Source organism: Larus michahellis, chromosome Z, assembly GCF_964199755.1.
Source record: "Larus michahellis chromosome Z, bLarMic1.1, whole genome shotgun sequence".
In the NCBI taxonomy this organism is placed as follows: Eukaryota; Metazoa; Chordata; class Aves; order Charadriiformes; family Laridae; genus Larus; species Larus michahellis.
This window is the reverse complement of record NC_133930.1, coordinates 10,233,135-10,260,290: the sequence shown is the minus strand read 5'-3', so window position 1 is coordinate 10,260,290 and position 27,156 is coordinate 10,233,135. Positions and strand designations below refer to the sequence as shown.

The following is a 27,156-nucleotide window of genomic DNA, read 5'->3' as shown; positions in this document are numbered from 1 at the left end:
CATTTCCCCAGCTAGGCCTCCCACGGCCACCCCCACGGCCTCCATCCGCCCGGGTGGGGACAATGCCCTCCGGACACGTGGGTTTTCATCCTTTTGAGAGGGCCTGGGCCCAAAATGGAGGGGGTTCGTCCAAAACGTGTGTGGCATTTGTGTGCACATGAGGGAGGATGTGGATGGGGGAACGGTGTCAGTCGCAGCTGGAAACGGCCAAACTAGAGTTATCCCGTGGGGGTTTTGCATTTCTGGATGGTAAAAAGTGAGGAACTTTTAGAGGGTTTGGGGTTTTTTTTCTCTGAGTTTGGCCTTTCACAGAGACCTTGTCTTTGGGGTTTGTTAGGTGAAAACACCCCCAAAAAAGCCCCAAAACCCGGCATAAAATAAATGCCTTCTTTACCAGGACGGCAACACGCTTTCTAACGTCACGTTGCCGTCTACGACAATAAGAGCACGGCAACGCGCGCGTGCGCCGCGCGGACAGTCCGCCCCGCCGCCAGGGGGCGCCCACCGCAACGAGCCTGCTGCCTCCGGTTGCTAGGAAACGGGGAGGAGGGGGGAGACGCCGTAAAGGTGCGACGCGACTGTCGTGAAAAAAAAAGAGAAGAGAAGGGGGAAAAAAAAAAATGTCGTGAAGCGCGGTCGGCGGGGCCTGCGGCGGAGAGAGTGACCGGGCCCGGCTCCCCGCTCTTACATGCCCCGTCCCCCGGCGGCTTCCTCCCCCTCCTGCTCCATGTGGGGCCCGGGCCGGGCTCTCGGCCTCTCCTCCTCCTCCTTTTCCTCCTCTTCCTTCTACTATGGCCCGGAAAACAGTTAGCAGGAAGCGGAAAGCGGCGGCCGCCGCCGCCGCGGGGCCCGGGGGGCTCCAGGGGGAGCAGGTAGGCCGGGGGGGGAGCGGGGGGGCGGGTGTGTGGTGGGGGGAAGGTGGGGAAAGCCCTTGTTCCCGGTTGGGGAGGAGGTGCCGGTGCCCGGGGGAAGGGGTGACCCTGACCGGGGTTGCCGTGTCCCGGTGCCCGGTTGGGGCGGGGGGTCCCGGTGCCTGGGGAAGGTGTCATGGAGGAAGAGGGGGGAACGGGGGGGGGGGGGGGAGGGGAGTAGTCCCGGCCCCGGTGGGAGGGATGTTTGGGTGCGATACAGTACTCCTCTCCTGCCCCGCCTGGCGCTGCCCCCGTTGGGTTCGGGCGTTCGGCCGGTAACCGCCGGGTCCCCGCCGCCCCCGGGCTGAGCCATGCTGCGGGGCCGTCCCAGGCCGGGGCGGAGTAGACCGATAGACAGCACGGTCGGTACCAGGAGGGGTGGCCCTGTCGTCCCCCCCTCAGCCCCGCCGAACTCAGGGCGGGGGGCTGCCGGGGTTGCCCTCCCCAGTTCACAGCGCTGCTCGGCTTCTTCCCGTTTATATAAGGGTCGGGTGCCTCAACGGTGCCCAAGCGGCGTGGAGTGGTTTCAATACCATCGCAATATTGGAAGTTACTTCTTTAGCAGATATTTCTGTTTAATTTTATGTTCCTGAAGGCTGGGTCAGCATTTCCAAGTTAATCTTCGTATATGGTATTCCATGGGTAGTTTGTAAGACTGTGTTTTGCTGGGATTATCTTTGAATGTAAAAGGGTGAATATAGAAGCTTTTTCTTGTTGCTGTATCTAACTTCTGTGTTTATTTTTCACAGTATGGGTGGGATCACTTGGCTCACAAAAGGAAAAGACTCCCCCCGGTGAAAAGGTCTCTGGTGTACTACCTGAAAGGTAGAGAGGTCAGGATGCAGAATGAGTCCAGCTATCACCGCTTGTTGCATGGATATGCAGCCCAGCAGCTTCCCAGCCTCCTAAAGGAGAGAGAATTTCACCTCGGAACCCTTAATAAAGTGTTTGCCTCCCAGTGGCTGAACCACCGACAAGTGGTGTGTGGGACAAAGTGCAACACTGTAAGTGTCACCTTTCCGTTCCCCTTCCCTCTGTGAATTATTCCACTGCCAAATGATGCTTACTGTAGTCGAAGTATGTAGACTGCTAAGGAAAGTATTAGGAAGTAATTAAGAACAGAGTCAAAATCACATGCAGTTAGTTTTGAATGAAGGTAATGCTTGACGATGACCCATTCTCATCTGAAAATACATCACTGTGTAGATGGCTGTAAACCTGAATACCAGGCCTGTACCTGGATGCAGCATCTGTCTTGTTTGCACGAGGGTGCTTTACATGTGTTTGGGTGGTGGAGAACAGCAATGGAGCAAATGGGAAGCTAATAAACAGTGCTAGCTTTGCTAAATGGTAGCTGACATGTCTGGCAGAAGTTGCTAGTAAGACTCTTTTCATTGTGCTCAGTCTTACACGGTTTGGTTTTATGCATTACAGGGTTTGGTTTTATGCATGGCTCTGTGCTGATGATTTTCAAAAGTTGCAATGAAACTAAAAACTGTGGTTAAACTGCAAGTATTTATCCAAGTAGCTAGAAATGTTCCAAGCTTCAAAAATGAATTTCAGATTTTTGGGATTATCTTTTGCTTGTTCACTTTGTGATTTTTCACTCTAAATCTGTTCTCGGTGTTCGGGTAACTTCTCTTGTTCGTGTACTTTTATATGCTTCAGCAAAAATTGAAACTTCTTCAGACCCTTAAAGTGATGCTTTGGATTTGAAATATTATAGGGGAATATTAAAATAATGTCCTATGGGATTTCTAAATGTAGGAGAACATGCTTCTTAGATAATATTCTCTCTAATGGAGTTAGTAGTCCAACTTCATACATGACATTGCAACCTCAGCCAATGAAGTTCTGATTGAGTTAGCACAAAATCCCAAATTTGTTCTTTGCAAGTTGGCTAGTGTCACAGAAATGAATCGAGTGTTGTAAGGAATGAGTAGATCAAGCATTTCTTAAACCTCAAAGTATATCAGTTGGTGTGATTGTTTCTTCACCTCAAGATTTTTTTGCATCGAAGCTGTGCTCAGTGATCTCACCTGCAAGGAACAGTGGTATCTTTTTCATTTCAGATGTTCTGTTATTATTCTTAGTTACAGAGTGGGAAACTTGCATGCAGTAGTTCTTAAGAAGCAAGGCCTAGCTATATAAACAAAATGATCTTTTAGCAGGAATAAGCCTGAAATAGAATCTCTCAGCCTTCTTTCTCCACATGTGTTAATCGTCTCGGCCGGTCAGCAGCCAGCACTCTTCGTGGAACAGCTTACGGGAGTCCAACTCCTGCTGAAAGACAAGCTCTCAAAAGTCATGCTTACTCTAGCAAGATGACTGCATGTTTTACAGAGCTGCAACAGTTTTGCTGTGTTCTGTAACTAATATAGTCCCAGTGCTACTGCAGTGAAGATAAATGGGCAAGTGTGTTGTTAACACAACCTTGCAGAAAGTTGTTTGGGACCAAAGAATTGCAGAACTGTAGAGGGATTCAACCATATTGTTTTTCCCACTGCATACGCTGCAATGAAGTGGATGCTTCCACAGCTAGCCTTAATGTCCCAGATGGACCTTGTCTTTTATTAAGCAAAGTACCACGATTGCAAAAGAAGTCACTTTAGCATTGTGAAAGATTATATATGAATTATGAATACTGTAGTAGCTTTAGCTTGGTTGCTTTGTGTTCTCATTTCAACAAGTAGAGTGTTAAACTCTACGCTCTAATTACGAGGTTTTCTTTCTCATGTCCTGAGTAAGCAACCTAATAAAGAAGAATCCCTTTGCTGATTCTCATATGCTGAAGTTGTGGCATTTAAGTTGGGAGTAAATCTAAAATAACTTGGTTGACTTGAATGGTGTTTGCTGCATTGGAGTTGCACATAATTAAAGTTAATGCCACAGAAAAATATAAACCATAATAGTTATTTTAATCAAAGCTTGAATGTGGCACTGAGAACTTCTAGCATTTAATTTATAAATTGCCCTTGGCTATGCTGTGTCAGAAGGATTCACTATTTTTAATAACAAAACAAAAATACGCTCCTGTCACAGAGGAGGTAGATTTGGGTTTAATCACTGGACAGTGCTAGTCACTATAAGCACTGAAGAGAACATGGAGCTCCCTGTCAATTGCTCATTTTTAATGAGGACTACAATGTGTTTAGTTATTTGGGGTAACTTTTTATCCTTAAAAATATCCCTGGGTATGATTGTGCGTATGAAATAACTTTATTGTTCTCCAGTGGATCCTGGTGCTCACAGTTGGCTAGCTGTAAATCAAATACTTGGGTTTCCTAAAGGTGTGTGCTTTTTCAGATACCTTTAGAATTATGGAACCTATACAAGCATTCAAGTGTCTAAAAACTCAAACACAATCACCTGGGCTATTCTGTGGCAGGCTTCATGTTTGCAAGACTCTCCTAGATCTTGTATGCTCTGGCCTTCTTAATGTTTTTCAAATTCAAATGAATGAGCAGGCAAACCTCTGAGAGGTGCAGACATTTAGGGTGTGTCACAACGGTATCTAAGTTACCAAAGGCTGATACTGTGAAGTCCCAGAAGAAGATACTGTCTGTAATCGGCGTCTTCTGTTCGGGCTTCTTAGAGAAACTTCGGGATTTACGTAGGAGACAAGCTTAGGTTTATAATATGGTGTGATTTTTATGCTGTTTGCCTAGCTTTGCTTAGCATGAGTGGCTACGTTTGCTGAAGCCTTTACGTTGCAATACAGTTAATTTTTTTTAGTAAAAAATTAAGTACAGCGCTGTGTTTAGTCTTTTGGTATAACAAAAATATTGATAACATACTCATGTTTTAGTTGTGTTTTCCCTAAGTCTGTGACTTTTCAGTTCCCTGTGTTCTGCCAGCAAGCACAGTCCTACAAGAAGTGTAAACCAGAAGATAAGGAGGTGTCAACCCTCAGCAGAGACTGCAAGTCAATCATATAAGAGCAGTCAATGGCTGCCTGCCTGGGCACAGAAGAAAAAATCCAATAAGGTGTTAAAAGACCCCAGACCAAAAGTCATCATCGGGCTAAAAGACTTGTGAACAGTATGGGAGGGGCCAGTGTGTAGGTCACAAGGGTTGCACAGGGATTTCTTTGTTCGGTGTCCCTCTCTGGAGGCACCCAGCCTGGGCGGACCCTGGTGCTGTACCTTTCAGTTAAATTACATATTTTTATTAAATCTGACACCTGAGACTCTGCTGCAGGAAACTTAGGGTTCAGCCTGAAGGAGGAGGGAACGTGCCTGAGAGTGTGTGTGTGTGGAGTGGGAAGGGGCACCCATCAGCTGGCTGGAGTCGCCTGCTGGAAAGGGACCCTGGCCCAAGCAGTGACAGACCTGGGTGGTGCGTGTGCGAGTCCTTGGGTGGTGTGGGAATGCTTGGGCAGCAGCTTCTCCCTTAATGAAGATGAAGAACAAAGCAGCTTCTAAAAAGAAGTTCCAGTAATCATTTTGCAGCTTCTTTTATTTCCTTAGTTCTATGTATGTGTTCAGGACAAAATTCTCTTGGTAATTATGAAGTTAAGGATGAAAAAATACAAGAGCTGTAAATCATTCCCTAAATACACAAAGCTTATTAGTTTCCAATTGCTTGAGAATGTAGTCGTCTGGAATCCAATATTTTTGCTTGCTTTTTTTTTTTTCCCCTGGCAGGCCTGACAGATGTATTCATCTTTAAAAACTTCCTTACAGAATGCTCTCTTCTGTTTTCTCAGGTGGCTTTTCCAAGGTAGGAATGGGTTGGTTTTGGAATGCTAGCTGATACCTTTTCTGCCCTGCTGTAAACTGCCAGCTCTTGTTTCTTCTTAGAGACTTTTAATTTGTTCAAGAGATTCCATGTCTGTTCTGTGCATCTCATACAATTATAACCTTGTCTTCTAGTCCTGTGTGAGAATACAATGCACAGTTACTCTTCCATCTGTGAATATGGACTCTGTGGGGGAACTGATTTCCACTTGCTTTGCAGTTTAACATGTCTTCTGGCTTTGCACATGTAATGAAAAATCAAGAAGACCGCTCGCTTCTGATCCCCAGGAGGGAATGAGAAGTCATCCTCCTGCAGTTTGTGACTCTACTCAAAGTCCACTGAACAGTGACCAAAACTCAGTGTAAATAAACCTCTGATGCCTGTAATTGGCACTTGTGTTCACCTTTTTTCAGTGGCTTGTAAGTAAATAGATGTCCTGGTTTGAGGTAGAACAGAAACAATTTTCTTACAGAATCAATTTTACTTTTCAGTTAAGCCTCTTCTAACAAACTACACTTTTTGAAATTAATGATGTATTTTTTCAGACAGTGTCTGCTTCTGGAGTGATAACATCTGAGGGTTATAGTCAATGCCAAGGAATGGTATGCAGAGAGGCTCCTGCTTGTACTTACTGCTATAATAACCAAGGTCAGCTAATTTTGTTATGTCCCAAGTTGGAAGGTTGGAAGCAGAAGTGTACAGAGGGGTCGTATCTGTGGGGAGAAGCAGACAGGACAGATGACCCAAAACTGACCAACAGAGTATTCCATTCCCATTGGCATCATGTTCAGTATAAAAGCTGAGGGATCAAAGGGGTCAGCCTCTTTCTTCAATGGCTGGTGTCTGAGGAGGACTCTATCTGTACGTCTGCCTTTGATCCCGATCCATGCATTCCTGAATCCAGTTTCAGAATTCAGCTCCCCTCCATTGCCAAGTTCAGTCTAGGACTTGCCCAGTGCCTGCTGGTGGCATGATCATCATCCTGGGAGCTTGATGTTGGTTTTGCATATAGAGTATATATTTCATTATTTTCTTTTTTTATATTATTATATTTTCTTTTTATTATTAATGTTTCATTAAAGTGGTTTAGTTTCTCCTTCAATCTGTACGTCAGTCTCTCTCTTTCATTCTTCTCTCATTCTCTGAAGGGAGAGGGGTTAAAGAGAGCATCTGTCATTCACTCAGTGGACAGTCCAGCCCAAACCATGCCACCTCCACACAGAATTCAAATCTAACAGCAGGAATAAAATCATCCAGGCTCTTCTTGTGTGTTTGATATTAAAAAGGCAAGACGAAATTCATCTCTCACTTCTTAGTTAGTTTCTTAACCTTTTTAAAGAAGATATCCAAGAGACAGGCTGCTCGCATGTGATGTCAAATTGCCCAAAGTTTTATTGCACTTAATTTAGTATTTATTTGCCCTCCAATGTTAGCTGGGGGGAACCACCCGCAGACTTCTTCTAAAACCCACAGTCACTGGTTCCACCCTCCTCATCTGTACCTTTTCCTCCAAGTCTGGACTGACCTAAATGTTGTTTGGCTGACACATGTTTTCTCTCTCTGGTAGGAGGTTCTCTCTCTCTTCCACCATTTCTTTCCAAGCTGCACTAGCTTCTAATAAAATTGAAGAAAAGTGCAAAGAATCTTTTTCTTTTTTAAAGTCTGCAAAATCTGAGTAATCATATAAAGTTGTTCTTCAAAACTTCCTTCCTATTGATAGACCATTAAGAAATTCCTCCTTGCAGAAATTTATTCACTTACTTTCTTAAAGCTTACATTTCCTTTTAAATATATTTTTGTATTCTGCTGGGTTATTCATTACTGTGCTGTACTAACCCAACAGTCCCTGATTCCACAGGGGTATGCTGGGTTTATACACAGTGCAAGGCAATATTAAAATGCCTAAGTAGAAAATCTGTTTTTTGAAACATCCCAAGTAGATACCAGTCACCTTCTCTTCTGGGAAGGGAGAGAGAGAGGTTAAAGGGAGCATCTGTCCTTAGCTTAGTGCCCTGCCCAGCCTGAACCACAACAATAGCCAAGTATTGTGTCTTGTTTCAAGAGTATTTGTATTTCTGTCTGTCCTCAGAGCCTGGTAGCTTCTGTGCCAGGTATGATGTGGGTGGTAGAGATGCCCTTTAGCAGGCAAAGTCTCTCACTTCTGCATCCTTTGCCATCTGTCGACATGTGTCAACTGTCTGACAGCCTCCTGAAATTAAACAGGGAGGGCAAGGCACAAATAAAAACTGACAAATGTGATTTTTGCAGCGAACAGATTCAATGACATCAAAGTGTGTGCCCATTAGCTAGTAGTGCTTCAGAATTTGATAGCAAGGTGGAGTGCCTGATTGCATGGTCTCGTCTCTGGAAATGTGAATTCAGAGTTGGTCAACTTGCTGGCTGCTTTTACCGCTGCTCGCTTGTCAGATGTTTTCTTTATATTCTGTGTTGTTTCTCTTTGGACCCTTCAAGGAGGATGTGTGAGGCCATTACCCACTTGCATAGCCTGTACTGCACAACCTGTGAGTAGGTGTTGTGCTAAGATTAGTGCATGTTCTGACTTCCCCTGGAAAGCAGACGTACCAGTTCGATAGCTTAGTCTTTAAAAGTCCACGTTTCTCTGGGGCTTAGCATATATTAGTAAATCTGTGTTGCTGTAGAACGAATAACCTTATGCCAAGCATTTTATGAACATGTTAAAGGAGATGCTTACAATTGGAATAAAAACCAAGACTGAGAACTGGCGAAAAATTAAACCATGCTACTCGGTGTGAGCGGCAATGGTATTGGTGGAATGACACTGTAAGCATTGTCTTGGTTTTGTTGTTCTGTTACCCAGAAACAAATTTGAAGGAGAACAATGATGTCATTTTCCAACTTGACTGAGGGTGAAATTTTTTTGACCAGTTTCATCTGGTCTGGAGTTGAGCTGTTGCAGAACAGGGTGTTCCCACCTGCTCGTTGTTGCTGGCACTGATGTGTGCGTGGCTGCGGAGTCAGCTGGATCAGCTTGCTGCTTTGTGTCCAGGAGGGCTCTCTTCTGGGGTCAGTGTCCACCAAAGGCAGAGACACGACGCAGCTGACCTCACAGCTACCTGAGCACTAGCTGCCGTCTCAAGGGTGGTGAGACGGTTTGGGTTGGTGAGGAAGAAGCACGTGGATTCTCAAAGATTGGCTTAAGCCAATTGTGAAACTTCATTGCGATTGATTCTCTCTTAGTGACTATTTTTAGCAAAGCAATGTGTTTATCTTGGGTTTCTTTCAAATGTTAGTGTGAATGGCAGGAATGTGTGTGTGATTTCTGAGAGCAATATGTGAAAAGCTGGGGCGCAGGGCGTATCATGAGCACTTCTTGAGTGAAGAATAAGCAGTCTTTCATGCATGTTCTTTGTGCCTTGTAAATCGACATCCGTCTTGCTTTTGTAATAAAAACATGCTGTGTCTCAGGGTGGCACCCTTTGTTCTAACTGATTTGTAGAATCAACTGAAAGATAGTGGTGCCTGTTCCGTCTGCTGTTCTGTGTGCAGCGGAGGACGTGAGAGTCTACGTGCTGCCTTGAAATGGCATTTCATAGGTCTGTCCTTTAATCTTGCTATATAAAGTCAGTGCTTTCAGTTAAAGATGCATTGGAAGGGCACTTATATTTAATGAATTGGTAACTTTGGTTGTTTTGGTTTTTTTTTCCCCATTAACTGTTGTCTCCGAAAGGCAGGTCAAAAAAAAGGAAGTGAACTTGACCGAAGAGCCTGGCAAGCTCTTCTGCTCTCGGTGTTGTGTACAAGAGAAGGATGGATTTTGTAGTTCGGACTCTGGTGCTCGGATACTCAATTCCCTGCCACAGTCTTTACTTTTGCCAAATTGATTAATGAAGTACCTCGTTCACTGAAGTGAGGCAGTTTCTTGATTAACTTGATCCTAAGCAATTTGAAAAGGGGACAGCCACATAGTAATTGTATGGGAGCCATTTGCCAAATGGCTTCTCAGCACTTCTGCAAACCAAAAGAAAAGTAAGCGTATAGCTAGTTAGTTATCTCATAGGGTGTGAAAAGTAGGGCCAGATCATAAAGATTCACGGCTGTGACAACTGTAGTACCTAGCCATGCCTGTCTGCCGTGATCCTTGAGTGATAGCACTGTTGCAAGCTGTACATCTGAATTGCTTTAGGGGAAAAAAAAAAGATTAATTTCTTTCTGTCTTGTCATCCAGCTTGTTTTGTTGTTAGAACAAGGTTGTCCTGCAGAGAACACAATAGTTTAGTCTGCTCCATTTCTCATGGACACAGTGTGGTCCTTGGACTTCTGGCAGATGGCCAAAGCAGTCCTGGCTTGGTAAATCCTGGATGTGAAGGTATTTGGCACAGTAGTGTCTGACATGCATACATTGTATTAGCAGGAAGAACCAAATTATGTGCAAAGCTTAAAATTAAGGGGCAAATCTGCACAGTTCGCTGTTTGGAGGCTGGTGGAGGTTTACCACATCCAGAAAAAGTTTTTGTGGCTGGTTTTTAGTTTCTGTATAATGAGTAGCTGGAAAAGAAGTTCTTATTCCTGCTTGACATGAAAAAATAATTAAAAAAAATGTGTAGTTCAGCAGTCATGACTTTGTCAAGACTCTGAGAGTCCAGACTGCTTTGGAATCATTTGTAGATGTGGTGAAAGTACCAGGTTGCTTGGAAGGAGTTGGCCAATTTCTGTTTTGTCTCCGGGTTGATGTCATTGTATACTGTGGTTTTGGATGCACTTGTTCAAAAGCAGACAGATACTTTGTATTTTATCTACTGTAGTATCTTTAAAACTCTTAAAATGGTATTCAAATTTTCTGCATTCTTACCTGGGTGCCTATCTTGTTTCTTAACTTTTCTCCCATTTTGGCTTTAGAAGTATCTGTTTGGCTTCTGGCTTCTGTTTGCTGGATTTACAGTGAAGATTTCTTGGCAATCAGTGTGGCAGCTTGCAAGTGCGAGCTTCTGGCTTCCTGTCCTGCCCCAGGTGATGCAAGAGTCCTAAGCATATGCAGACAGTGCTTGCTTATTTTCTTCTAGGGAGGTGGTGGTTCTTTTTAAACTACCCACAGTGTGCCAAGTTACTTTCCAAGCAAGGGAGAAGTTACTGCTTAGAACTTTACAGCTGGAACTACAAAGCCAGTCCCTTATCTGTGCGAAGTTTCTTGCCTTAAGAGTGGTTGCTGCTCTGGTTACGGTAATACTGTGCAACAGGAGGAGAAAAGTGAGGAAATGACAAAGCAATTCAAAGGCTGATGATGGATTAGAGTGGGCTTTGAGTGGATGAAAGCACTTCAAGAAATATGTCCTATTGCTGCTTCTGAGAATATCTTAATTTGGAAACTTGTTAAAGGAAAATTATGTTGAGGTTGAAGATCCAGGGCAGAAATGAGAGGGTCTGATGCTTCAGCACTGTGTGTTTCCAAGTTCTTTATCTTTTCAGCCCAATTAGTTTAGAGTTTAGCTGAAGGAATTTTGTGTTAGAGTAAGTCTTTATTAACCCAGTATCAAACACAGATGACAGTGGTGCCAGACTGGACAATATGAAGGGGTTTTAATTTCAGTCTTCATATGTGTTGATATGCTCTTTGAAGTGTGAATCTCTTCCAGCTGAAGCATGATTTTCCTGACTCTGGACATCCTGAGGTGTGGGTGTGTTTTCCTAATTAGCATCTGCTTTAGGACCTGCAGATGACACTGGCAAGCCTTCATCTTAGATACTTAACTGTAGATTTTGTGTTTTTTTTCAGTAGTTGAAGGATGGTGAGGAGGAATTGGGCCTTCCTGCTGGAAGGAAATACTGAGGAAAAGAGGATATGCACTCACAGGGGAAGGACAGGACAAGGGAGGATGAGAGGAGAGGGAATTACTAGTCCTGATCCTACCGTGCAGGTGTTAATTTTCAGGGGTGTGGCTAGGGCAGAGGGGCTGCTGTGTACATCATGTTTTTACCTGCTGTCTCAGGCAGTGAACTGCATTGTAAGGCTTGGGAGAAGTGGGGAGTGCCTCCATCCTACTCAGCTATGCTTTAGCTGTTGTCTAACCACCACACCTCCGAGCAAAATGAAGAACTAAACGTGAAAATTCAGTCCCTGTAGGAAGTCGTCTCTTTGTGCAAGACTGCTGCCTACAGAGAAAGATCCGTTGCAGGTTGAAGATGGTGCATAATTCTGGACACAATGCACAAAGAGCGATTAATGGATTTCAGCTTTCTCTGCAGAATGAGTTTAACATACCATATTTTATTAGGTTTTGATTTGACATTAGTATTCTGCTAGTTCAGTACATCAAAAATAATAGATATGCTGCTAAATTTTCTTGGTTTTTTTGGTACTTATTAACGAACAGATCTGCAGTCTGTGAGAGTTCACCAAAACCAACTTCTACGTATAACTCCTCTCTGAGAACCTCTAGATTTCTTTTCTGTCCTTCTAGAAATGCCTGACAAGGATTTCAGAACAATTTCCTTGAGGTGTGTATTTTTTAAATTGCATTGAGTTTTCTTGGGGTTTTTTGTTGTTGTCTACTCTCTTCAGTTCTTTTCCAGAGGCTTTGAGACACTGTTCCTTGGTTACAGAAAGAACAAACCTAAGGGTGGTGGTATTTAATTATAATCTTAGGCTGTGATTCTGCATCACTTTCTTTAGTGCCAAGTGAGCTTCAGAACCTCCATTTCCTTGCTTCTGACTTGAGTTCGCTCACAGGGCTTTGTGCCTTTATGTTCTTTGACTGTTAGTGCAGCTGCCCTCAGAACAACATCTGTGAAATGATCCAGCACAAGAGCCTCCCAAGTGGAAGTGCACTTTGGCAGGCAATGTAAACATTTGTTCTGGTTTAGATTGTAACCCTATGGTCGTATACGTTTGAACTGACATAACTTTGGGTATAATGATGTCTATTTGAAGAGTTATAAGGCTTTATAACTGAGTTCTCTGCCAAGTGGACAGTGACATAGAGCTCCAACCTCTAGTCTTTTTGCAGGATGAGGTATGTAGCTAGATATCTTTTTTTAGATTTTCGCACTGGCAGTACTATATTTAGTTAATATTCTTTGTGTATCACCAGAAGATAAACTCCAATTGTGTAAATGTATAAAGTATCACTTTGCCAAAACGTCATGGTAAGTATCTTACCTGGGAGGCAGCAGGTTTGTCCTAAGCCCCCTGGCATTTACCGGCTGTTTCAAGGTGGGTCTCTTTCTTACTGTTGTACAGGGAAAGTGGAAAACAATATTGTTTTTTCATAGTATTGAACAATTTTAGATTCAAGGGTTTTATTCAATGTGAAATCTCCCATGACAAATTTCTCTCCTCTGTCTTCTATTGCTGTGAAAACCAAATAGGATGACTGAAATAAAGCCCACTGTAATTAAGTTCGTTTACTTGTTGTGAGAAGGAATTTATGCATTTTTCAGCCATACTTGCAGCATTTGTGGATTCCAACTTGAAAATAATGTCAATTCAAAATAAGCAGGATATTTGACTGTTTTGTTTTTCTTATCTGTTCAGTGATGACTTACATCTCCTGGGTTTTTTTCCCCAGTTATTTGTAGTAGATGTCCAGACTGGTCAAATTACCAAGATTCCTATTCTGAAAGATCGTGAACCTGGCATAGTGAACCAGCAGGGATGTGGTATTCATGCCATTGAGCTCAACCCCTCGAGGACCCTTCTGGCCACAGGTGGAGACAACCCCAACAGTCTCGCAATTTATCGTCTGCCTACACTTGATCCTGTCTGTGTGGGAGATGTAAGTGGGAGTATTTGGGGAAGTTTTATTCGGTCACTTACAAGAATTACTACTTTGAATTGCCTAAGGTCAGAGCAAGGTTAAGATTTGGGCATCTTGTATTGGAGAGTTAATTTCTGAAAGCTTGAAAAGATTCCTGTTTAAGTTGTCTTTTTTGACAAGATATTTTAAATATGAGTAAGTACACAAACATGTGAGACGAATTCTCAGGGTTCTGAGTTAGATTTTGTTTTCCTCACCCTCATGCAGGTCTACTTCAGATTACTTTTAAGCACAGAAAATGTAACAAAATCCTAAACATTAAAGTCTAATTGTGGTGATGACCTCCGAAACTAGTTTTAGTGAAAAAGCTCTTTTGAGAAATTGAAAAGATGATACAAGTTGTTCAGATTTTCCCCTTCTCCAGTGAAGCTTATGTATATGTTATCCAGAGGCAGAACTTCTGGCAGTTTGATAGACTCTGGTACTGCTTGTGTTTCTGAAACATCATGAGACCTTTTTAAAATAGCCAGTCTTAAAAAAAGAAAAAAGCTGAAATGAGTGTAGTGGTGTCCTGTAAGCACTTCTCTCTCATTTCTCCGTTTTGATCCAGGACTTCACATAGGTGTTAACTACAACAGCAGAGGTCAGGTCAGAGTTTGTGCAGTAGCAGATAACCAGATGCAGAAAGGCTCAACTCTGAAGATCTGTATGATTTGATAGTCATTTGCCTGCTGCTGTGACTTTGCAGCTTTTCAAACAGAACTAGAGCCTTATGGCCTTTTATTTTCCTATAGGTTTCTCACCTGCTAAAGAAAAGATTCTTGAAGCAATAGTCTTGAAGAATTAATCATATATTTTGAACATAAGGTTTTGGTTACTTTTTACAGTAGCGATTTGTATTTGAGGAAATAAAAGTATGTAGCTACTTAACAGAAGCTTTCAAAATGGAAAAATCTTAAGTTCTTAATTGAGATCAGTTTGCTCTTGGTTGGAGACCTGTTTTTTCCATCAGCTAATTGCTCTTTATTACTTATACATTTCAAAATAAAAAAAAAAGTTGAAATTATTGTTAGGTACATAAACTGTTCCAGCTTGATACTGGAATCTTTTATGTATGTTCTTGATGTAGGTCTCTTCTCCTGAGTTTGTACTAAAAATCTGAGTGGAGAATACTTGTCTGCTTTGAGACTACTCTAGAGTATAATGTCACAAAAAAAATCTGTCTTTTTTTCTTTTAGGATGGACATAAGGACTGGATATTTTCAATTGCGTGGATCAGTGATACTATGGCTGTTTCTGGTAAAGTCAACTTTCTTTCCATCTTTTTTTTTTTCTTTTGCCTTTCCAGAATTTTATACTGGATGCACTTTATACATATTAGGGAAGCACCTTTACCAGGGCATTTGAAACCACTTGGAACTACCTTGGCTATTTAAACCCTTCTTGGTCATAGGACAGTGCTTCACTGTATTTTATTTGTAGGGACCTGGTCTAGATTTGATTTTTCTGGTATTGGAGGGAATATTACTGTCTTCCCAGTAGGTGTTACCATGAGAGGATCTCTAAACACAATGAATTACAGAGAGGGATTCCACACAAGAAGAATAATTTCAAGAGGGGTGTTGGTTATCAGTTTTAATAACTTTGGAATACAGTAGAGCAATATTGATTTCCTGAAGTGGCACTGTCTCCCATAACATCTTCATAGGTAAGCTTAGGAAGTGTGGGTTGGATGAGTGGACATGAGGTGGATTGAGAACTGGCTGAATGGGAGAGCTCAGAGGGTTGTGATCAGTGGCGCAGAGTCCAGTTGGCGGCCTGTAGCTAGCGGTGTTCCCCAGGGGTCAGCACTGGGTCCAGTCTCGTTCAAGGTACTCCTCAATGACCTGGATGAGGGGACAGAGTGTACCCTCAGCAAGTTTGCTGATGACACAAAACTGGGAGGAATGGCTGAGACACCAGAAAAGGCTGTGCTGCCATACAGAGAGACTTGGACAGGCTGGAGAGTTGGGTGGAGAGGAACCTGATGAAATTCAACAGGGGCAAGTGTAAGGTCCCACACCTGGGGAGGAATAACCCCATGCACCAGTACGGGTTGAGGGCTGACCTGCTGGAAAGCAGCTCTGCAGAGAGGGACCTGGGAGTCCTGGTGGACAACAAGTTGACCATGAGCCAGCAATGTGCCCTTGTGGCCAAGAAGGCCAGTGGCATCCTGGGATGCATTATATGAGTGTGGCCAGCAGGTCGAGGGAGGTCATCCTCCCCCTCTCCTCTGCTCTGGTGAGACCACACCTGGAGTACTGTGTCCAGTTCTGGGCTCCTCGGTTCAAGAGAGACAGGGAACTGCTGGAGAGAGTTCAGTGGAGCGCTACAAAGATTATCAAGGGAATGGAGCACCTCTCTTATAAGGAAAGGCTGAGACCTGGGTCTGTTTAGCCTGGAGAAGAGAAGACTGAGAGGGGATCTCATCAATGCTTATAAGTATCTAAAGGGCAGGTGTCAAGCGGATGGGGCCGGACTCTTCCCAGTGGTGCCCAGCGACAGGAGAAGGGGCAACGGATACAAGCTGGAACACAGGAAATTCCGTCTCAATGTGAGGAAAAAATTCTTTCTTTTGAGGGTGACAGAGCCCTGGCACAGGCTGCCCAGAGAGGTGGTGGAGTCTCCGTCTCTGGAGATATTTAAAACCCCCCTGGACGCGTTCCTGTGCAACCTGCTGTAGGTGACCCTGCTCTGGCAGGGGGTTGGACTAGATGATCTCCAGAGGTCCCTTCCAACCCCTGCCATTCTGTGAAATCCTATGGAAGACTAATTAATGAAAACTCAGTTTGTTTTGTATGTATATGTGCACATGTATATATGTATGTGCACATATACTGTGGCAGTTAATACAGAAGGCTATAACAGAAGAGGCCAGTTATTGACTCTTTAGTAACTAATTGGAGAATCAGTGTAAATTCATAAAGTATTACTTAGGTAAAGACAGCAATACTAATTTGCTGATGCGTTAATTTAGTAGTTTACTGTCTTTCTATGGTGATAGTGTGTAGTGTGTACAAGGAGCTATCAAACTGCAGACAACAGAAGATCCTAAGTCTTGTATAAAAATCAAATACTTGAATTGTTAGTTCAGTGAGATATTTTTTTTTTCAAAAACCAAAAAGCTAATCCTGGAATCTGATTTATTTTGAATTTAATATAAAACCTGATCCTTGCAAGTCTCCAACTCAAATGTCTGCATTAAAAAAACATTGTCAGCTAATAAGCTTGAAGAGAACAGCAGCCGAGATGATAACAGATATCCAAGGTAAGGATAAGGACCCAATGGAATAGAGAGGCACAGCATGTGAGATTGAACTTTGTTGCTCTCAGTGTTTTCTGCATGCTCAGGGTTGGAAGTGTGTGTAGAAGACTGCCACATCCTCTGTTGCATGATGCTTACAGATGGATGTAGGTTTTAGTCTCCAGACCTGAGACATCAGGGAAAGCTTGCTGAAAGCAATTAGCAAGTCTGATTGCTAAACTGAATTCTTCAGAACTTTGCTGATGATCCTAATCAGGCGAAAACAAAGACAACTACCTTCTGATGTGTTTTAATCTTACAGATTTCAGTTACATCTGTGTCTGAAAATCTGGAGCAGAAATATTTGAAGTCCAAAAACTGAGGATGTAGCAAATACTTTTATCTGAATTAAGAAACTAAATGCAAATTTTTTGTGATTTTCTTGGGGCAGGTAAAATGCCACAGGAAGGAAAAAGGGCTTTTGGTCCTATGGCAGATCACATCGATCATATAACCTGAGTTCGAGTATATTTTCTCACTGCCATCAAAACTGTTGAGAGAGTACAAAGAGGACCAGGGGCTTGATTATTCCTCTCGCTTGTGTTAACTTCAACAAGGATGTCAGGTGCTCTGCTTGTAAAATGTTCAGCAGTGTATTTCAGTCCATAAGCATAAAAATGAACTCTTGACTAAGCACCATAGCTGGGGGAGAATGCATTGGTCCACTCAGTTGTACCGGCTGGACAAAAAGATTTCCATGGCAAAAGCTTCAGATGGGATGAATAATTGCCAGGGTGGCCTCAGTCCAGGGTGGCAAGGGATACTGTCCTGGGCTTCAGGGCTAACCAGTTGAACAACATACATTGGCTTTTTCCCCTGCTAGGGCTATTAAAAGGGACAGCTTCCTTCTAAAGTATGTCAAGATGTTTAGAAATTCTACAGCTGAGTGTTCAGCCTCCATAACAGACAAGATCAGGTGCCATTAAAAACTATCAGCGTGTAATTGACTGGCAGGGTGTAGTGTCATGTGTTGCCTGCTGCTAAGCAGCGCCATTAGGAAACTCCTTTTGTATTTGGCTGTAGTAGGTGATAGAGGTAGATGACTGAACCCATGGCAAAACTATCTCTGCTGTGCTGGACCAGCTGTTCTGCAACAAGATGTTTTGCTTAACTGGCTTTGCAGCTTATTCCCTATGATGTACCAAAGCCTATAAATTTAATAGTCTGATGTAGATATTTAGTTTTTTCTGGCATCTTCAAGACATGAAAAATTTCTTATGCATTCCCTGTGGGAGAAGCAGGTATGTGTTTTTTCACATTGTGTAAGGAAGAAATTGAGGTACTTGTCAGAGCTGACTTAGATGGAAGTGAGTTGTCTAAATACCAGAAGGGATGGGTGTAGGGCCTTGGAATAAGCCTGTGTTGATCTACAAACCAAAGACACTCAGTTTACTTCATCTAGTGTTGTTACTCTGATTCATATTTGTGATAAATGTCTTCAAATTCAGTAGAAAAATGAATTCTTCCTTGTTCAGCCTCAGCTCCTGTCACATTCTTTAAACTAAAGCCATGCTGAGCATGTAGGCCACTCAGTTGCCTCTGAGTTTATTCTATGTGTGAATTTCTAATGGTGATTATTGTATAGGATTGTGGTTTCTGATGCATCCTAATCAGTTTGAAAACAGATGAGGTGATCTAGCTGCTTGGTAACCATGTAGGCAAAACAGTTGATGATGAGTTCATATTACAAGTTTTACAGGTCAGTAAAATTATATTTTTGTTAATAATAATCAATATGTAGGCACCAACAGTGTGTTCAATTAGATTAATGTACCCTTTCTTTCAGACCGTAGTGTTTATTCCTTTTTTGAAAAGGGTAGTTAGGTATATGTGAAATGAACTATTTGTTTATGGACTGTCTGTTTAGGTTCCCGGGATGGTTCGATGGGTCTCTGGGAAGTCACAGAGGATGTGTTGTCCAAAAGCGATGCCAGGCATAATCTCTCTCAAGTTCCTGTCTATGCTCACATAACACACAGGGCTCTGAAGGATATCCCCAAGGAGAACACCAATCCTGACAACTGCAAAGTCCGAGCATTGGCTTTCAACAATAAGAACAAGGTCAGTAAGATAAGCAAACAGTTCAGAAGTCCTAAAGCTGTCGTCTTTATCTGCTATGTCTGCTTCTGCCCCAGGTGAATGGAGAATTCCAGCAGGAAAAATAAATCCTGTGTTTTCAGAAGGAACGGTTTTCCTGTGTGTTTGATTTTTAGACTTGTATCCTAAGTGGGGGACACAGGGAATGTTTACAAGAAGAGATAAAGCACCAAAACACCTCTTGCAGCTTGAATCCCGCTCTCGAGGGCTCTTGCTGCTTTCCTTCCCCTTTGATGAAGACCAGCTAACAGGCAGGCAGTTCCCGTTTTGATGGCTGAACTGTTACTGGATTGTGCAGCAAGTGAGGTGACTGGCACACAGGGCAAGCACCAGTGCTTGCTTTGGTGTTATTTTGTTGGCTTATGACAAACAGTAAATGTTAACCTCTCACCTGCTGGTCTCCAGTTATTACTAGTGGGAGTAGCAATTCATCCTCCACTACTTTTTTTTCTGCCCTCAAAGATCAGAGAAAGTCTGAAGCAAAGGTAGGCGTGCTCTCAAAAGTGTGGTGCTCCTGTGGGCTTTATTTTTTTCTGTAGCTGTTTATTACTCCTCTGTGATGGGAGACTTCATAGAAGTAGTGCCTGGAAAGAAATGTTTGCTTCAGGGTCATCAGAATCAGTGTGGGAGCTGCTGAAGAGAATTGTCAGCTCTAGCTTGTACTGTCTAATAATTCATTATTTGATTGTCTAACAAGATCTATACTTTTGAATGTTATTTTTGGTGATTACTGGTTTATTTGCTCTTATTCTACCTGGCACCTTTGTGCTGTATTGTGTTCTACCAAGATCAGTATAAAATGGATATATCTTGATAAGCATGTACAGGATTATGGATGAGTCCAATACAGAGTATGCAACCTGTCTAGTAAAGAGTGCGAGTTTGTAAGGACATCTATAATACAGAAACTAACTTCCTTATTTATTTTTTTTTTAATAGGAGCTGGGAGCTGTGTCCCTAGATGGCTATTTTCATCTTTGGAAAGCAGAGCACACGCTGTCAAAGGTGTTTTTCTGTTTGTTAGTGTAAAATTTCAAAAATTGCCTACCAGTTAAAGCTGTTCACTATTCTTCAACTCCTTTAAAGGCTCAAAGAAAGAGCAGCAGTGTTCGTAAAACACTTAAAAGCTTTATGTAAAATGAAACGTCCTAAAAATTAGAGCTGAGGGAGAGAAACTCCTCATTCCCCTTATTTTGGAGGGTGGGAAGCGCTCTTAACTTTCAGCCAGTTCTGGGTGAGCTGAAGGGAACCATTGCATGGGGTAATACGGATACTTGATTAGCGGTGTTCATAAACGAAGTTGCACATATTTAAGTGTAACTGCAGATCAAACCCAAACAAATCTATGGCAGTGTGTGAGGTAAGCTTTTTCAGCTGAGAGCTGGTGTCTGTATACACCTGCTGAAGAAATAACAGCAGCTTAGAAAGATTTAAAACAATTTGTCAAAATATTCATTGTTCTTTCCATAATACTTGGTTTCAGCCTTTATCATCTCAGTTTGGTTCAGACAGGGCATCACATCTCCTTCAGGTTTTTTGCCTCTGGGTCATGTTGTTGCTTTTCTCACATTCACCACAAAAATAGAACTTTATTTTTTAGCTGCATTTTGGTGTGGTTTTTTTTTTCACTGCAACTTCCTGGAACATAGCTTACAGAATTGTTGTATTAACATCTTGCTCTTTTCTCATAACGGGTTGATTTTTATTTCTTCTGCTTCCAGTTACTGTCCACAAAGTTGCCATACTGCAGGGAGAATGTGTGTTTGGCTTATGGTCACGAATGGTCAGTGTATGCAGTCGGATCGCAGGCACATGTCTCCTTCCTGGATCCCAGGCAGCCTTCTCACAACGTTAAATCCGTCTGTTCCAAAGAACGAGGCAGTGGTAAGAAACTTGTCAAAGGGTGCTTCAAATGGTTTGCTTGCGGGAGTAGCTTTTAAGAAGCAGGAGGGGTTTTTCATGTGATAAATGAAATCATTAATAGTATACGTATGTTTTGCTTTTATGAGAATATTCCTTGAGCAATCAACAAACCAAACTTATAAGCAACCCTGAAATCTAATGATAGACAACATTAGTGCTTTCATGATCCACTAAATTGTATGGCATCCAAATATTACTGAACTTTTAAAAATATGAAAGTGTGCATTTTGCGTATTTTTTACTGCATCTGTTTTACTTCATCACAAAGGAAATCTAGACTTCATACTGCTGTTAATACTGTCTATTCTTGTGTTTTTTCTCTGGGAACAGAAAAAAACCCATGTTGTCTGCTCTGTGCTATCGTATCGGCAGTCTGTGCTGTGATTGAATCCCTGCTTTGTAATTTTAACGCCATGAGTGGTAGTCTTAATTTTTATGTGTATTTATTTGCTCTAAATATACAAAAGCTCACTCTTTAATTAAAAAAAAAAATAATTGCAGATTTAAGTGCTGTTTTCTGATGTGGGTGCAAATTGAACCTTACACCAGGGCCAAGCATGAGGGCTTGCAGGGTACATGATCCCATAAGCTTCTTCCTATACCCTCTATTTTCAAGCATGAGAAGGCACAGTGCTGTGGTGCCTATTTTAAACCATATTCATCCCAGACTAATAAGTTACACTCCTTATTTAGCTTGGCTCTAAGCATCATCTCTTCATTGGGCAAGTTATCAAAAGAGAATACATGTAGCTAAGGATTAGGAAAGTTGGGGTTTTTTAATGTGGTTATTGGAGCTTGAATGGTGCTGTCTAGAGAAATATCAGGGTTGTCTACTTTCACATATGGGTTAAGTTTCTAAAATAAGAGAAAAGGTGCTTCACCAGCTCATGTTGCCACCTGAACATCTTGCCAGCAACAGCCTTTGTCCTGACCCGCTGTCAGTGAGGGCTCTGTGGAGGTCAGGACACTCTCACCTGTCAGGGAAGGAATACCAAGACACTGGAGTGTGGTCCCCGGTGATGGCTGGTGTCTGACAGCTTCTGCCTTGAGTATGTGATCATCTCCGCTGGGGGAAGAATCCATGTGTAGGTAGTATCTCTGGCGCATCTCCATGCCACGTCCATGTCTGGAGAAAGCCTTTGTTGAGTGCCATTTCCTGTTCTTCATAGTAGGCGGATCTTTTTTTTTTGACATGGTGGTGAAGGCCCTTAATAATATTAATTCCCAAAATAGTGTTTCAACTTTCTATTGATATCACTGGGACTTGGAGTGGTGCAGCACCTCTAGAAAGTAGGTTGTTTATTGATTTGTGGATCTGGGTTGACTTGTAAGTGCTTTGAAGTGTTACCTGAATGTGCTTTCAGCTTCCAAATGCACCTGCTGAACGTCATAAGTCCAAAGTAACTTCAGATCATTAGTGTTGTATACAAAATCAGGTCAGAGAAAGGTTGTCACTTAGTAAGACTGCAACTGGGGCCGGTTTTTACCCTGTGTAACCTTGTGTGCTCCGCACGAGGAGGTAGCTAATGCTTTTTGGTGCATCTTGTAAGTGTTGCTTTTCATAGCAGCTGTACAGGGAAGTGCAGGCCCTGGACTCTACTTGATGATCTGCAAGAGCAACTGCTTTCTGCTCTGCTGGCATGCAGGGCTATGTCGTGTGCCCTTGACTTTATATCCTGAGGGCAGCAATGTGAATGTAGTGGACAGATCTCGCGCAGCACAGACTCTGTGTCTGCTCCTTGAGTAAGACACGCTACTGCATCTTCATTTCCTTCTGGGATTTGTAGAGCCTCCCTGCCTCTCAGGAGTGACACTCAATTTGCTGACCCAAATAGTCCAGGTCTGCAGGTGGTAGAGTGCTGGGAATGTAGGAGAGCTTACCGTGATCAGTTCTAGGCACAGGCTGTGCTTTTAGTTTGATGGGAATGATTAATCTGAGGTACTTCAGCCCCTTAGGAGCCAATTTGAAGTGCTGTTCTTGAAAGCCTGTTCTAAAAGTCCTTTTAGTAGTGGGTACATCACAGATTCTTTCCGTTAATTTTTTTGATTAGAGAAAGATCCACAGTCATTCTGCATTTTGTAGCTTTTTATTAATAAAATGCATTGAAAAGTATATGCCATCTGCTTTCATACTCCATCACCTATTTCTGTTGAGTGTTCTGCTGAGTTGCTTGTTAAGAGCACTTTTGGAGCAAAAATGAGAGGATGTCCGCTCTTGTGCCTTTCTTGCAGAGGGTTTAAAGCTTTCTGCATCTATTTGCCAGCTCCAGGCCCTTGTAATGGGGAGGGCAGGTGGGGAAGATGTCTCCAGCTTGCTCAGATGCATTAGTAGTTCTCTGAATTAAAGCGGAGATTCTGATACGAATCTGGTAAATCTAATCCAGCAGGTGTGAGACTTGCACAGTGTTTTCCCACCTGTTGAGCCTGCAGCCAATCTTCACCTCACATCTGGAGCACGACAACATGGCCTTGCCTGTTCTAAGTGTGTGTCACAGGTGCTGGTGGCTTCCCATGTGGATGTAACGCCAGGTTGCGGAGGCGGAAGGATGAGGATGTATTGCTAGTTAGGACTCTGTACAAAGGGGAAGGGGAAGCTCCCTGGCCGCATCCGCACCTCTGGGATGTCTGCTGCCACGTGTCCTGCGGGGTGTGTTCCAGGGTGTTACAAGTTTTGTGACATTCAGTCCCACTTGGTATGGTGACAGCAGTTGGCACATGGATGTTGCTGGCATAACTCACTACTTCCCTCCTCCTTGAGTGCTTGTTTAGGCTGTAATTCAGTGGTACTTAAAAAGCCTTAGAGTTTATAACCTGTCATCGTGTTGTGCAGGAAGGAAAAGCATAGATGTGGCGGGGTTTAATCTGCATAGATGAGTTGTTTGGGGTAGAGTGCTTACCCAGAACAAACCTTCTTGGCACCATAAGTGGAGATGAGATGACAAGACATTTTTCAAATTGCAAATTCCTGCATATAGAATCTCCCCAAGATTATTTCCAAGGGATCCTTGTTCATCTGAGGCTTCAGATTTAGACTTTGTGAAAACAAAATGTACTCATTTTACTTGGTCTAATGGCATAACTGAATTGTGCCAAAATGTTTTGGTTGGACTGGAAACTTGCTGTAGCTTCCCATGTGCTGGTGTAACGTGGTGTTGCTTAGGTTGTAGGATTCCTAGTCTGTTTTTATTGCTGGTGAAGCGCTAAAAGCGCCAGCTACAAAGAGTAAGGTGTGGTTGTGTGAGAATATCTGAATGGAGATAGTTTCAAAATTATTTAAGAGCCTGATCTATCTTAGCAGCAAAGTAACTGGTGATTATTATGGTTATGCTTGTTTACAGCTAGCCTGTTGATCAGCAAAATGCACTTGGTAGCAGCTGGGACAGTAATTTTTCTCACACGGTCACTTATTGCAGCTTGGCATGTAGCTGGATAGGGTGTGAGCTCATGCAAGAAACCAATATGATGTTCTTTCCTCTCTCTGCTGCCATGGACTCACTTGTGGTGTGTTCACTTAAGAGGCTCATGGCAGACGGAACAAGGCTGCGCTTGATCCTAAATGGCATATGATCTTTGCTTATCTGGCAGAGCCAGGGCCTACTGAGAACGAAGCTTCTTACTATGCACCATCAGTGTAGCTGATGGCCTCAGAGGAGAGGGGAAGTGATGTATGTATGTAATTGAAGCTGCTGTTTCAATAGCATCAATGGGATTTGTCAGCACTGCTCCATAGCAGTGGGGAAACTTATGTGTTGTGAAGAATACTAGTAGATAGTTCCTCTTAAAGAAAATATCAAGCAGCAGCACTGCAGAGCCAAAGCGTCCATCTTCCTTAGTGCATTGTATGTCCCTTCTCCGTCTGACAGGTATTCGATCGGTGAGCTTCTACGAGCACATCATCACAGTGGGAACGGGGCAAGGTTCCTTATTGTTTTACGATATCAGAGCCCAGAGGTTCCTGGATGAAAAGCCCCCACGTGTCTGCTACGGACAGAGGCAGAAATTAGGAGGAAGTGAAATTTTGAAGCTGACTACTGGGAAAGGCTGGCTGGTAAGTAACTGTAGCCATAGGAGACCCTTTACACAGGAGTGCCAAAGGGCTCACGAAGCGGTTGTTTTTATAGTAACGGGAGCTATTGTATGAAATGCGACGCAGTAAAACCGATAACCGTAATCATGAAAAGCAAGAAGTGCTGCAGTACTGCTTTCTACACAAGCTTTGTGACAGGGTATTGAAAGTTGGTTGCTTGACAAAGCAGACTTACAAAAGTAAGGCATACTGACTACTGTTCTTATGCACTGATTCATAAATGAAGTAGATTTTTATATCTTTATATTTTTGAATGTAATCTAACTTCTAGTTATCAGAACCTCAAACACAAAATAAATTGTCTTCCTTTAAAACCATGCTACTCTAACATGGTACTCAAAGTAAGAGAGATTTAATTTAATTGCATGCAGTTTTAGAAACTGTGCCTTCCTGAGGTAATACCATGGCAGGCACTTGAGTTCCATTTCCTGTATGTTATCATAAAGCAGTTAATGGCTTTGCCTGACTTGTCTCCATTATTTTTTGTATCATTGTGATGTAACTTTAAAAACTAATGAAACTTGGTATCTTCCCTTCACCTCCTCCCCCTCCAATGTTTGGCCCAAATATCCTCAGAAAAAGCTTCATGACAACTCTGGTATCTTCAAGTTGATCTGTCTGAAGCTTCAGTGAATATTAACACAGAAGATCCCTTTTTAGCTCTGGAAGCTACCTTCTGCTTTTGTGAAACGAGTTTTTGGGTTTGTTTGGCAACAATAATAATAATCTAAACTTTCCTTTAACAGAATCATGACGAAACCTGGAGGAATTACTTTTCTGACATAAATTTCTTCCCAAATGCTGTTTACACCCACTGCTACGACTCGTCTGGAACGAAACTCTTTGTGGCAGGAGGCCCCCTTCCATCGGGACTTCATGGGAATTACGCTGGTCTCTGGAGCTAATGATAACTCCTTATAAAATGCTGATCTTTACACAGATTCCCACTTTTCTTTTCCTTTTTTTAACAAAAGAATTGTGTGATGCCATTGATTGCTGATTTAAATGCAAGTTATTTTTTGGCAGAGTTTTCTGTTGGTCTCCTGGTTTTGTACATCTTTTTGAACCAGTTTTTTGCTTTAACCTCCTTGATCCTTTATATGAAGGAAGTTTGAAATCCCTTTGTATTGTATTTACTCCAAATGACTCTTCCCCCACATTTAGGCTATCTTGGCCATGTGCCCCCTCCCCTACTTTGCTGTGAGGTAGGATTCCTTTCTTATAGAGTGGTTGCTCCTGGGCTTTCTGTGAAAGTCTAGGGGCTGCAAGTGTGCAGGTACTTTGTGTCAGTTACATTACCTGGAATGAGGACTACTTGTAATTAAAAAATATTAAAAATATTTATAAGAGATAAGCTACTACTTTATCTGCAGAGCCTGGCCCTGGCCTGGGTTGATCTTATTTTTTAAAAGTACAAGTCTAATGACACTGTTTATATATAGAGGGATACGATAATAATAAGCTGCACTCATTGGAGCCCAGGGATGGGTTCCCCAGGGGTATTGCCCATCAAACCTAAACTGCAGAATTCCTGCAGAACTGCAGGAGTTCTCAAAAGTGCGTTTGTATTTGAACTGTAGTTTTCAGCAGTGCCAGGAGCAAAAATTGATCTTTTGTTCCTTCCCTGCCTCTCCCAGGTATCAGCTTGCACACTGGAGTATGAGTGGGCTGTTTTGCAGCATGACTGTTGCAGGGTGACATTACATTGAGGGCCTGCAGAGCTGCTGAGATGAAATGGGGGCTAGGTACGTGAATGTTCTTGTCATTCAAAATTAACTAAATCTATCCATTTTCCAGACGAGCCAAGGTTCCTGAGTATGCTACTGTGGTAGCTCATGGGTTCTTCATAAACTGCCTAAAACCCAGGGCCTTTTTTGTCCCAGGTTGTAGAACCTTTACCCATTTTTGCTGTTCTGGTTGGCTGTCTCCTGTAATAAGCCAATGTAATAAATAAACTGGTTTTTTTCTTGAAGGTTAAAGAGTGCATCTTGGAGGTAACTAACGCAAGCTAGAAACTTTCCATGTGGCAAGGTAACTTGCTGTTGGCTCACGTTGCGCTAGCATCACATTGCCCTAGCATCTGCTGTCACCTTGCTTGCTACAGGAGAGACTCAGTCTTTCCCAAAATGCCCTGCTTCCTCCTGCATTCAGACTCCCTTGAACTTCATGTGGGACTGGGTGGGGAGAATAGGTCTGATGCCCTTCAGGTCCAGTTGTGAAGCATGTGCATTACAGGGTGATGGTGTTACCTAATATTCAGATAAAATCCAGGACTCTAGGGCGCTTCATCTAGCCTTTTGGCAGGCACTACACTCTCAGCTT

The 27,156-nt window shown here is 42.7% G+C and overlaps 1 protein-coding gene across 2 annotated transcripts; it reads left to right on the top strand.

The window, feature by feature from the left end:
- The first annotated feature begins 599 nt into the window (after positions 1 to 599).
- Positions 600 to 26,644, top strand: DCAF12 (DDB1 and CUL4 associated factor 12). 2 transcript variants are annotated; one of them, XM_074569557.1, is made up of 10 exons: positions 600 to 872; positions 1,661 to 1,915; positions 13,196 to 13,402; positions 14,623 to 14,683; positions 18,595 to 18,788; positions 19,764 to 19,829; positions 20,546 to 20,708; positions 24,611 to 24,795; positions 25,581 to 25,725; positions 26,472 to 26,644. In XM_074569557.1, exons 1-10 carry the CDS (start codon positions 792 to 794, stop codon positions 26,495 to 26,497), a joined length of 1,383 nt encoding a protein of 460 aa, XP_074425658.1. In that variant the 5' UTR covers positions 600 to 791; the 3' UTR covers positions 26,498 to 26,644. The 2 variants fall into 2 exon arrangements, with proteins under 2 accessions (XP_074425658.1, XP_074425660.1); XM_074569559.1 differs by lacking the exon at positions 26,472 to 26,644 and having other exon boundaries at positions 25,581 to 25,861.
- The last annotated feature ends 512 nt before the right edge of the window (positions 26,645 to 27,156 follow it).